The 12396-nt window shown below is 48.5% G+C and overlaps 5 protein-coding genes across 5 annotated transcripts; 3 read left to right on the top strand and 2 right to left on the bottom strand.

Moving 5' to 3' along the window:
* Window positions 1-82: 82 nt before the first annotated feature.
* Window positions 83-910, top strand: F5B22DRAFT_376858 (uncharacterized protein). Its single transcript, XM_047971225.1, has one exon. It carries the CDS (start codon window positions 134-136, stop codon window positions 689-691), a length of 558 nt encoding a protein of 185 aa, XP_047827997.1. The 5' UTR covers window positions 83-133; the 3' UTR covers window positions 692-910.
* On the bottom strand, window positions 783-1716 carry F5B22DRAFT_376861 (uncharacterized protein). The gene is made up of 2 exons (XM_047971226.1): window positions 1468-1716; window positions 783-1402 (listed from the first exon to the last, which is right to left on the bottom strand). Exons 1-2 carry the CDS (start codon window positions 1602-1604, stop codon window positions 874-876), a joined length of 666 nt encoding a protein of 221 aa, XP_047827996.1. The 5' UTR covers window positions 1605-1716; the 3' UTR covers window positions 783-873.
* Window positions 1717-3054: 1338 nt separating this feature from the next.
* F5B22DRAFT_649525 (uncharacterized protein) lies at window positions 3055-3372 on the bottom strand (the record flags this gene model as incomplete). Its single annotated transcript, XM_047979186.1, has 1 exon — window positions 3055-3372. One exon carries the CDS (start codon window positions 3370-3372, stop codon window positions 3055-3057), a length of 318 nt encoding a protein of 105 aa, XP_047827995.1.
* A 426-nt stretch (window positions 3373-3798) lies between these two features.
* Window positions 3799-5486, top strand: F5B22DRAFT_638391 (major facilitator superfamily MFS_1; the record flags this gene model as incomplete). Its single annotated transcript, XM_047977582.1, has 5 exons — window positions 3799-3903; window positions 4036-4335; window positions 4381-4428; window positions 4462-4629; window positions 4686-5486. 5 exons carry the CDS (start codon window positions 3799-3801, stop codon window positions 5484-5486), a joined length of 1422 nt encoding a protein of 473 aa, XP_047827994.1.
* Window positions 5487-6369: 883 nt separating this feature from the next.
* Window positions 6370-10342, top strand: F5B22DRAFT_638390 (uncharacterized protein; the record flags this gene model as incomplete). The annotated part of the gene is made up of 3 exons (XM_047977581.1): window positions 6370-7676; window positions 7740-10215; window positions 10280-10342. The coding sequence occupies 3 exons, from the start codon at window positions 6370-6372 to the stop codon at window positions 10340-10342; spliced, it is 3846 nt and encodes a 1281-aa protein (XP_047827993.1).
* Window positions 10343-12396: the final 2054 nt, after the last annotated feature.

The following is a 12396-nucleotide window of genomic DNA, read 5'->3' as shown; positions in this document are numbered from 1 at the left end:
TAACCCTAACCCTAACCCTAACCCTAACCCTAACCCTAACCCTAACCCTAACCCTAACCCTAACCCTAACCCTAACCCTAACCCTAACCCTAACCTCGGGCACTGGGTGTTTACGAAGCACCTGCTTCCCCTGATGTTGCAGACCGCCAAGACACTCACACCGGGCAGCGTGCGCATCGTGAACCTCACTTCATCCGGTCACCTGGCTGCCCCCAAGAGCGGGATAAATTTCAACGACCTCTCGCTCAAGGCCAGCGGCCCATGGGCGCGGTACGGACAAAGCAAGCTGGCCAACATCCTGCACGCCAAGACTCTACACACGACGTACGGCCCCGGGTCTCCCAGTGCACGAAACGGCGAGGGCGAAATCTGGCTTTCGTCTGTGCACCCGGGTATCGTCGAGACAAATCTTGCTAATTCAGTAGAAGACTCAGGATCGAGCATAATGAGTGTTTTCTCCCTCTTGCGTGTGTCTGGATTCTTATGGCCTGCCGACAAGGGGTCGTGGAATAGTTTGTTCTGTGCGGCGAGTCGGGACATGAAGGCGGAGCAGAGCGGCGCGTATCTTGAAATCTTCGGCCGATTTCTGGAGCCTAAGTGGCAGAGCGGTGCGGCGAAGGACGTGAAACTTGCAGAGAGATTGGAAGAATGGACTGGTGAGGTGATGAGGAAGGAAGGGTGGGTTCGGTAATGGCGTTGACTGGTTTCGGTCATTTTTGATATTCTTGTAGAATTTGTTTTTATATTGGTATATACCTGTTCATATCTCAATGTTCAATTCATCTACATTTTTGCTCGCTTGACTCTTTAGTCTTATTGTCTCGAGCTTTATATCCTATGAATTTCTTCTATCTATTATTCATCTGTTTGTATTTAAATGATAAAAGCCATCAGACCGACAGCGAACATGACACTGGCGAATGCACTCTCCTGAGTCGCCCCATTGGTCTCGCCGGGACTGTCGGAGCTGGAAGTCGTAGTGCCTGTGGTAGATGGCTCGGAGGTAGCAGTGGAAACGACAGATAAGAGGGATGAAGAGGCAGATGACACTGATGAGACAGTAGGGGTAGAAACAGTAGTACTAGTACCCGAGACAGAAGCGGAGCCAGAAGACGCGTTCTTGACGTCGATGGTAAAAGAACTGTTGCCCGTGTACGACTGCCCACCCGACATTGTGGTAGTTATGTCATCGCTAGGGATGAGGTATGTTCCCATCCGCCGTTTTCGATCCGACTTAACTGTCAGAATCAATCCACCGTCATCCGACTTAGCGACCGCGACAGTATATGTCCCACACTGGGTTTCGTTAACGGCGGGCAGCTCGCCCTTCTCGGTCGTCCCAAACGCCTCACAGCCCACTTTGAATTCGGGGTTGTCGCTGGTAACTATGTCGAGTTCGTACCTACATTGTGTCAATCATCAATAACCAATAGTTGCGACTATGCGCATGTAAGGGGGAAGACGGACACACAATAGCCGCTTTGAAGCGTGCAGTCTACCAAGAAATCACTAATCTCGTACTTCAGGTCGGCAGTTTGGCGCACGTCAAGGTCGGTTGCAGAGGCCAGCAGGTGCAGAAGCGCGACGGCAGATGTGCACTTCATCTTATTATTATCGTATCAACGAGTGGCTAAGTTAGAGGTAAACGAGTGTGATGATGTTTAGGGAATTGTTTGAGAACGAGATCCAAGAAAAGAGTTTGACAGTTCACGCATGGGATCCAACATCTCAGCTATTATACAGCCAAGACTGCCAAGACTGTCAAGACCCTTGTAGGCCATCCGCAGCCAACAGCCTCCCAAGGTTACAAACGATTGGATGGGCAAGATCATGAGAACAACGCTGTTATATGCAATTGGAACCAACAGTTAGGGCCTTGATGCCCAACAGGGAGAAGGACCCAATGTTGTATGAGCATAAATAGCCCAAGGAATTCCCCTCAAAGAGAGAAGGGAGGACCAAGGACCTACTCTGAGACCCCTAGTTAATTATTAGACTGAATATGCTTCAACGGTCGATTTTAATTGGCGCATAAACAGATGAGTTCCACTTCCTGCGGCATGGTTTTCCCGGGATTCAACGACGGCCGGAGTTTTCTCACCTCATGGCACCTCATTCTAACCCCAATTTAGCAAATGCTGGGTCGATACGTACTTCTAACCCCTACACCGGCCCTCAGCATGACTTAGTTTAGCCTTTTTCAAGTACCACCCTTATATGTAGAAAAGAATAGAAGCTAGATTATTATTGTTAGTTCCTTGAGTAGCACCCCCGGCAGCACAATTGTAGTATCAGCTAGTAAGTCTAGGGTATTACGCGAAAGAGTAAAGAAGGGGGGTACCCTAAGTAAAAGCGCCATTGTTCGGCGCAGAAGGAGCAGCATGACTCGGAGGAACAGGACTACCGAACTTGCAAGAAAAAGGCGTCTGGTTGGGCAAAGTAAACATGTTGGAGGGATGCAGGTGATGCAGACACCTAACAATTGTTACCTCGGTGCATAGCAGGTACCTCACTGCTGCACGAGCCTGGCACAGTTGATATGCAGATTGTGTGTTAGGCGCCAGCAGTAAGATCGCCCAATCTACCTCTATTGACGAACATGATAATTACAAGTCATCATAACGTATGGTATGTTTATGTGTGACCAGTACCTGGCCCCAACCAGGTAACATCGGTGTTCATCAATATCAAACTACCCGCCTGCCCGGCTGTCGCGCCTGGTGCGGGTCTCAGGGCTTAGAAACTGTAGTAGGAGCGAGCAGATACGAGGCCGAGTCTCTTGGTCTGGTATGTTCAGGGTAGATTTTATTAATACCTAGGTATACTCCTTATGTACGCAAGGTAGACTGAGGTTTAAGGTAACTAACTGCACAGTCCTTAACATTGGGCAGAATTGGGGTAATTACATTTCCCTCGCATATTGTATCCAGTAAGTCCCGTCCCCACATATACCGATAGAACCCGGCATGTGACGGTTGCTGACATGTCCGTTACCTAGCTTATTTTAAAGGTCAGAAAGAAATGCGGAGGGAAAAAAAGAAAAAAAAAAGCGGTTCAATTGGTTTTCGCTGTCTTGGCACCGAATCGCCGGCCTTGGGTCAGACCAAAGTACCCAGTGGAGGCAAAGGCGACGGAGAAGATGATGCGCGACCACGCCCATATCGGATTGCCGTGGTCGCGGAGCACTAGATAGTCGTTGATTCCAAGGAAAGTGACGCCCATCAAGAGAGCATCACACTCGGCGTACTGGCCACGCCAGTAAAAGTAGTGCATGATGAGACCGAGCAGGATGGTTCGGCCCTGGCCCGCCTGCCAGACAGGCCAGGTCTCGGGGATGGTGGAAATGTGCGGCGGAATGCCGTAGAGCTCCATGACGGCGCGGCAACCCTAGAGCGGCGCCATAGCCAGTGGGGAGCAATTTGCAAATGCAAAGTAAAGCGCTGGGATGTGTCGGAGGCTAAAGTGTTTTTCCATAGCGCGTTGGTATTGCTGAGGAGGATGGATGGATAGTCTATGCGGAAGACACGCGAGGAGGGGCGCCGCAGGAACAAGAACGGTGTTGAAAAGTACGTGGAGACGGGAAATACATGTGAGGCTCCGCATAGCGTGAATGTCCAGTTAAGCCGGGATGGTGAGGCGCGCATGCATGTTGGTCAATAGATATTACCTACCTACGTGTATTAGCAGCTTAGCGATTATTATTACTACATTTCTCTACTTTATTACTCCAAAACAACCAACTTTTCTCGCATCCCCAGCGCTTGTCCTACACGCACCAATACTTTCGACTCTGGTCCCATGGGGGCGGCTCTCGATGGCACGGTGCCTGCAGAGCACCCCGACGCTGTCGAGATTGGGAGTGACGGAGAACATGCAGATCAAGAGTTTCACCACGATTGGCGTGTTCTGCTAATCGCCATCATTCTATCCATCTTAACATTCTTCTCGGGTCTTGACGCGTCCATCATCACCACCTCTCTGCCCACTATTACCCGCGAGATTGGAGGTGTTGGAGAATATGTCTGGATCGCATAGTTTTACCTATTTGCCTGTACGATACCGCAGCCCTTTTACGGTCAGGTTGTGGAAATTTTCGGCCGCCGGGTCCCTCTTCTCGTCTCCGTGCTATTGTTCTTCGCGGGGAGTGGCATCGCCGGTGGAGCGCACAACGTCGCGACCCTGATCGCAGGGCGCCTCGTGCAGGGCTTGGGGACCGGAGGTATCAACGTGATCCCAAAGATCATCATTTGCGATTTGGTTCCCTCTCGCCACCGTGGTTCATATTTCAGCGCGATGCTGTCAACCGCCGCCATTGCAAGCACTATCGGCCCCATCGTTGGCGGCGCACTGGCTCAGGCCGACTGGCGCTGGATCTTCTAGCTAAATCTACCAATGTCGGGAGTTTGCGCCATAGGTGTTATAGTATTGGTCAATATCCGTCAAGCACATAGCAAGTCGTAGCTCTTTATATTGCGCCACGTTGCCTTCTTAGGAAGTGTCATCTTTATCCCCTCAATGGTGTTACTCTTCTTTGGCCTCATAATGGGTGGTACGAGCAGCTACCCCTGGCGGTCCGGACGCGTTCTTGCTCCCCTTGTTCTGGGAGTTGCCGGCTGGATTGTCTTCCATGTACACCAATCTTCCCTTTCTGCGTCGAACCTAGTGCTCCTCCCAGCCTCTTCAAGAACCGAACCTCGGCTGCGTCGTTCGCTCTGATGTTCATAGCCTCTCTCACAATCCAGGCTGTCAGCTACTTCATGCCAATCTACTTTCAAGCTCTTAAAGGTGTGTCGCCTTTGACGTCGGGAGTTTACTTTCTCCCTTTTGCCCTCGCGCTACTGCCTTCTGGCGGTATTTCTGCGGCCGTCTTGGCCAAAACCAGTCACTACAAAGCATTCCATTGGGCTGGATTCGTGTTGATGACGGTAGGCATCGGGCTGTTCTCGACACTCGATGCGGCGTCAAGCACTAAGGAATGGATTGGCTATCAGATTACCGTCGCGTGGGGAACGGGCTGTATCTTCACGGTGTCGCACCCGTCGGCGCTCGCTGCACTGCCTGAGACAATGATGGCTACGGCTACGAGCACGTTTGCTTTCATCCGTGCCTTCGGGCTTATGTGGGTGACGACCATGTCTTTGATCATCTTCAATGGCCAGGTCCAGCAGAACTTGCACCGTGTCGAAGATAGCAACTTGCATCCGTTTCTAAAAGACGGAAATGCGTACACGTTTGCTTCTGGCACCATCGGCGGTCAGGTTTCGATTGGATCACTGCCCGAGCCAGGCAAAAGTCAAGTGCTGCGTCTGTACAGCGAAGCGCTGCACGTGGTGTGGCTCGTCTTCGTCGCAGTAGCGGGTCTGGGCTTTCTGGTTGTATTCTTCCTTAAACATATAGAGCTACGGAAAAGGGGAGAGACGGCATTTGGGCTGGCTGGCGATGTTCAAGCGCCTAGTGAGGCACAAAAACAGGTCGGGGAAATATAGAGACGATGCAATGCCTGGTTCTAACAGTAGCCTGACGACGACGGTAGGTTACCAAAGTACTACTTAACACTACCTAGGTACTTACCTCTATCTCATACATAACACCAACAATAGAAATCTAGCAATGGGGTAGCAGCCTGGGAATAACCCTTATCGCTTAGAGAACAACTTTGCAATTCGTTATATAGCGCTCTTCTAATCCTACGGTGATCTGCACTATGATAGAATAATAAAACTGCTTAGGAGAGATGCTGTTATATCGGGGGCGGCGTAGCTCAACACATCACTATAAGAGCATCCAAGCTTGGGATTGATGGATTGATGAGCCTGCCAGCACTCTGCACCATATGTTGTATACCAGCATCTTACAATGGTGTGCATTAGGCATACTAAATAGCATACTAGCCTGAGTTCGGGAACGATTTCAGCGCACTGGCTATTCGATATGTTACTGATTGATCGTGAATTTGCCTTGGGCTGTGCTGCTTCGATAAGCCCCCATATGCAGGCTTTAACAAAGTGTCACCGAAACTTTCATGGGGCTTAGCTTCTCAAAACAATGGTATACCCCATTCATGGCAGCTTTCTAGGCGTTTTATCATAAAGCTTACTCTGCCCGCAGTAGCTATGTTCTTGTAACCAGCCTCCCCATTGGGCATTATCATGCAGGCTTACAGAAAGAGCCGCTGACCGTTTGGAGAAATGACAGAGGGCTTGGTTGATATTAAAGGCTGAACCGCCCCCCCAAAATAGAATCTCCAAGCTCCTCATTATCGCCAGATGTAAAGTACATAACCCCGCTCAACACTGAAGACAATTTCAACACTGCTGTGGAATCCCTATACGGAATCATACTATACGATAATTGCTCTCAATTTCTGCAATGGATCCATTATCGGTGGCAGGGTCTATTGCCGGCCTCGTTACTTTAGCAGATGCTGTATTCCGTGGTGTGTACAAGTACTATAAAACGGTGTCGGATGCCTCTAAGGAGATTCAAAATTTGGCCAGCCAGCTCCAGTCATTTGCAGGAATCTTACATAGTCTTGTACTTCTTGCTGGTGCTCTTGAACAACATGGCACGCATACAACACTTCAGATGACTCATATCTCAGACGCTACGACCCTACTCGGGGAGATCCAAGGGCGTCTCAATAAATCTATGTCAAAGAACAACAGTACCAAGCTCAGTAACATTCAACGATCGCTCAAATGGCCCTTCACAAAGACCCACACTAAGGAGCTCTCTAATGCTTTAGCTCAACAACAACAGATCATCAGCTTAGCATTAGAGGCTGATTCCTTAAGTAGTCTGATAGAGCTTCTGGGTAATAGTGAGGACATGAAGAAGAAAATTTCATCGATACAGGTGGGCGTCGAAAACCTACAAGTGCTCACCAGGGTCGAAATCAATGCCGAGCGAAAGCGGATCTTAGATTCCTTTCTGAAAGTCAACCCACAACCAAATCTCGACACAAGTAGGAAACTCAGACATCCTGGCACCGGAACTTGGTTAACTGAGTCACTCCAATTTCAACAGTGGATCGAGACAGCTGGTTCCAAAATGTGGTTGACTGGCATTCCAGGAGCTGGAAAGACAGTACTGGCCGGAGCTGTGATACAGAAAGCTTTAGATAAGGGAAAGAACTCACCTCAGGTTGGTGTGGCTTTCTTCTTCTGCGATTATAAAGATGAGAAGGCTACTGTCTCGTCCAATATTTTAGGAGCCATAGTGTCGCAACTTGGCCGTCAAAGCAATCAAGCCTTTGACGAAGTGAAGAAGTTGTACGAGTCATTACACCCTCCAAATGGGCTAACAAGAGATCTCGACTCAGATTTTCTCCAAGACTGCCTTGAAAAGATATTCAAGCACTTTGAGCAGATAATTTTAGTGGTTGACGGACTGGATGAATGTGGAGACAACACAGACGAGACTATCGAATGGTTAGTCAACGTTGCTGACTACTCAACCAACGTCACCATGGCGCTAGCTAGCCGAGATGAGTACAAGATTGATCTGAAGTTACGCGATAGCTTCACAAAGATTCCAGTTAGTGCGCGCAGAGAAGATATCATACTTTACGTCGCTTCTGAGATTGATAGGCGGGTCAGAGATGGCAGATTACGGATTAACGATATGAGCATCAAGGATGACATCCTTACCAAGCTCTCACATGATGCTGATGGCATGTTCGTCATTAAGTTGGACATCAATGGACCATAGAGAACGGTGCATGCTAACCTGTTTCCTAGGTTTCGGTGGGTTACCTGCCAACTTGACTACATCTGCGGATGCCCTACCGATGCTGACCGCAGGGTGGCATTGAAAGAACTCCCACCCACGCTTGACGCAACATACGACCGAATGCTAAGGAGAATTCATCGCGGTCACCCACGAGCACGTCATATTGTGCAGAAATGTCTTCAGCTACTTGCCATCAAAGGGTTTCGATGGCATATACGTGCCTTGTGTTGTGCCATTTCTGTACCGGACACTATTAACGTAACATTAGATGAAGGCAGCATTGTCACAGAAGTGGAGGTTTTAATCCAATGCAGCAGCTTTATTCGAAAATCTGAAGATGCAAAATATTTCGAATTCTCACACTTTACGGTTCGTGAATTCCTAGAGCGCGACAGACTACTTAAGGATCATGAGCTTGCTAGCTATCATTTATCAGTACCAATAAGCCATGCTGCATTATGCCAGCAAAGCCTACGGTATTTGCTGCTTCGCAACTTCTACCACATGTCAGAGCTGGATAAAAGTGGGTTGGGACAATATCTCCGGAAAATTCAGGAAGACCCTTTCTACGTCTCTGCGACTATTGATTGGATATTTGCATTAAGATACACCCCTCAAGAGCCTTGTTGTTTGGAACTTGCTAAGTGCCTATTCAACCCACATAAGAGTCCATCATTCATCTCCTGGGCTATCCAAATATGCGCCCGTCTGCTGGAGCTGGCTCCGGACTCCTCTGTTCAGGCCAGCTCAAGTCATCTCCTGCGCGCGGCCTCTATGGTGTTAGACCCGGAATTTCGACCCATTCATCTCGCTGCTGCTCTAGATATGCCAGAGATATGTGAATATCTTATTGACGTCGACACCAAATGGAACACGGTTTCAATGATTGGCTCACCCCTAGAATGTTCGATCGGCGGGCCTTTTTGTCTCATTGGCAGTTGTCCCGAGGGCTTGAAAGATCTTGATGAAATCAGCGACGTGGTTGCCCTGGCATATGCTACACATCGCCCAGGCCAGGTGACTTCAATGTTGAAAGAAGCAGGCTGCGTTATGCAAGATTCCCCATGTCAGCTTGGACAATGGTCCCTTATGGAGGTAGCCATTCTCTCAGCAGTTGCTTCGCTAGACTTCTCACCAGTCACTAACCTAGTCTCCATGCGCTGGGTCATTTCCGAGACAGAAGCGGTTGCCTTTGAGAAGAACATGGCATTATTGCTTCGAGGCTACCCTTACAGTTATGTCCCAGGCAACCACACCCAATTGATAGCCTCGTTTCTTCAATTGATAACCACGCTCAACAGCTTCCGGGCATATGACAGCGAAGGCGGATTTAAGATGTGCGTTGCCGCTTGGAACACAGCTGTCAAACTCGAATGCGACTTTATTGAAGACGTCCATTTAATTGACACGCGTATATCCCTATCATTAGATGCACTCATACACAAATGCGGTGTCGCCATTTCAAACGACGATGTCGAGTTAATGCAGAGATATTTGGGAGATATACGAATTACAGGTCCCGAAATTAGCGATGACGGTGCAGATGGATGTGGGTATTCACTGCTGCGTCGAGCTATCACCAAGAACTCGGTCAAAGTAGTAAGACTGCTATCCGAACGTGGTTACAGTCTGAAGAGCCCCTTTTGGGACGGTCTATTGCCTATTCACGAAGCATGGAGTTGCGGCGAAGACATGATCAGGCTGTTATTCGAATTTGGCGCCTCGCAGTTTGAGGTTGATAGCAGGGGCAACAACATTTGGCACTTGGCAGCTTCAAGATTCAAATACAATACGCTCTCGGCTCTTCGCAAATCAACCGCGGAGGAAAGATTAAGGGCACTTCATATGCAAAATAAAGAAGGTTTCACGCCATTGACTCTTGCCATCTACGAGATGGGATCTCTCTCCGAGGATGGTTCAGATGGTCGCGAAGATGCGGCTGCAACGCTTCAGTTCCTACTGGATGCCTGCGGGTGTGATACACTATGCTGGCAGTGTGCCATGTCACCCTGGCATCTTGTAGCCCGATCTGGGTCCGTAATAGCTATCAAACAACTCAAAAAGAGCGGTGTCACTCCAGACACTATTCAAGAAGGCCAGTGTACCCCGCTGCACGCTCTCAACAGCATGGCTTCTAAGGAATGTGTTGAGTTGCTCAGGGCTGCTTTTCCTACTGCTGATAGTATTCAACACCAGAACCGAACACCATTGCAGCATTTCATCTACAACTGCTTTATACAACGCATTGACCCTCCGCTAGGAGTTATTGAGAGCTTGGCTGATACTACTACTAGCACAACTCAAACACACTGCGCTCTATGGGATTATTTTTGCAAAGGCATTCTAGGTTCTACGACACTCTCAGTGGAATACCCGCATACTTCACTTGATACCATTTTCCAGGACATTCTTGGGATAAGGGCTATTGAGGCATATGAAGAAGTAAAATGTGAATCCGCAATTATACCCCTCTTCTCTTCCATGGTAAGCAACAAGCTTACACCCTGGCTTGACAATTGCTGCTTGGAGAACATACTGTCTCGCACAGGACTCTGGTCATCGGCATGCGTTGCTCCAGAAACAATTAAGCAAGTCAAGGATTTCATCGTAGTTGTTGCCATGTCGAATGTCAGCCCACTTCAACGAAGCGCAGTAAAGGGTATCCATATCCTTCTTAATAAGGGTGTCGGCATTGACTTGCGTGAAGGTTTTTCCTCGATACTAGAAGAAGCCTGTCGAAGACTGGAATGCGGTGAAAGAGACACTGCAGCTTTTGACCCAACTGCATCAATTTATGGAGTCCAACGTGAAGTGTTCACAGACATAGTGAGCCGGGCTAGCATGGAACAGCTGAACGCACCACAGCCCAAGACAGGTGGATATCTTTTGGGGCTTGCAGAAAAAGGCTATCACCATGGCTCATCATGGATGATCGAAAATTTAGTGAGCAAAGGCCTGGATCCTAACAAGCACCGTTTTAGCCGGGAGGGGAATTCGCTTTTGGCGCAATTATTACTCTCTGGGGCAACTCCGGCTGCTCTATCACTCATTGAACTAGGGGCCGATCCCCTCCTGAGAGACTATAATGACGCGTTCAACGCTTTGCATGCTGCAGCATTTAGGGGACAGCTTGAATTCCTGAAATCACTTTGGAGGAAGTTCAAATCTGATTCGATGGAATTTCCATGGCAAGAAACAGCGGGCATTATAATGAATGTGAGACCATCACAACAACTGAGTTTAACTTCGCTCAACGCATTACACCTTGCTGCATGTGGAGGTAATCTCCCAACCCTGCAGTTTCTGATCAACGAACTGTTGTCGGATGCGAAATCAACCACAGTGGAAGGTTACAACTGTTTGCATTTTGCTGCTATAAGTGGCTCTACGGAAATTATCCATTATCTTTGCTCACTTGGTCTCAATATCAATGAACCAACCAACGATGGGGACCTGCCAATCCATTTTGCGGTCCGACTTAATAAAGAAAGCGCAGTGCAGACTTTGATGGAACTTGGTTCTCTCACCCATGCAGATAGCTTGGGAATGACTCCCCGGATGCATGCTGAGAGCCTTAAGTATCCGAACATTATAAAGCTCTTGGGAAAATGCCAGTCAGATACCCAAACCCATATGGACCATACCAAGTGTGTGCGAAATAGAGGGCTGAAGCGCTTACTCGAGGCGCTAGAGTTAGCTATCAACGAGGGTAACCTGGATGCTTGCCGTAATCTTCATAGTCAGGGCGCCCCTTTACACATGTCAATGCCCAGTTGTAGTGGGTGCTCTCCCTTAATTACGGCCATTTTCTCAGGGAGGACCAATATCATTCAGTGGCTACTTGAGAAGCGTGCCTCTATACTCCATCAGGCCTGCCATATACACGGTGGAGAGTCCATAATGGACATAGTCGTTCGGCGGCGGCAACTTACGCCATATCTTTGGCGAATATTTGACATCTGTATTGATACTGCTTGGGATTTGGACTCCCTTGGTTCACCAATCTTTTCGGCCACTCAATCTAATAATCACGATAGCCTCAGCCTAATTCTAAAGCATATTCGGCACAATTTAGAACAGTATAGGTATGTACCATTTCAACTTATAAGTTTATAACTAACAATAAAAGTATACTTACTAGATACCCGAAGAAAAGCGTCCTTGCGCGTATGGTAAGCAGACGCCACCGACGCAGAACGCCTATACATGAGGCTTCAGCTCGAGGAGACCTACGAGCAGTGAACATTCTAATTGAGGCTGGTGCCGATGTTGATGCGCTAGATACATTGAACCGGACAGCTATCCAAGTAACAGACAAGTCACAAATCATTGCTCGACTTATTGCTGCAGGTTCTAAATGCGGATGGCTCGACGATAAGTCATGGAAATGGGTCATGGGCGTGCCTCACTTAGTTACCAAGAGTTGTTTGGATATATTCAAAGAACGAATAGGGAATCACAGGATGGAGGGCTCGAGGAACCTCTCGGGTATCAGTACAAGGAGGGTTACCGCTCTCCACCCTAAACCTCTCTCTCTACTTCTGCAATGCGGCGTAGATCCAAATTGGGTGGATCACGGCGGGAGGACATTTATACATCTTTCTCTGATGGAATTCAGATCAACAACTTATCTTCTTAGCTTGTGTCAAATCATCGATTGCAAGC

The sequence above is a fragment of the Xylaria bambusicola genome (assembly GCF_022495145.1).
Source record: "Xylaria bambusicola strain CBS 139988 unplaced genomic scaffold F5B22scaffold_43, whole genome shotgun sequence".
Taxonomy (NCBI): domain Eukaryota; kingdom Fungi; phylum Ascomycota; class Sordariomycetes; order Xylariales; family Xylariaceae; genus Xylaria; species Xylaria bambusicola.
The sequence above is the reverse complement of the archived record's forward strand: the minus strand, read 5'-3'. Positions and strand labels throughout refer to the sequence as shown.

Excerpts from the sequence above, each read along its gene's own strand:
- F5B22DRAFT_376861 (XM_047971226.1), bottom strand. The coding sequence starts at position 1,604 with ATGAAGTGCACATCTGCCGTCGCGCTTCTGCACCTGCTGGCCTCTGCA. Across the intron at positions 1,403-1,467 it reads CTTCAAAGCGGCTATTGTGT|GTACGAACTCGACATAGTTA; the intron begins GTCCGTCTTCCC and ends GACACAATGTAG.
- F5B22DRAFT_376858 (XM_047971225.1), top strand. The coding sequence starts at position 134 with ATGTTGCAGACCGCCAAGACACTCACACCGGGCAGCGTGCGCATCGTG.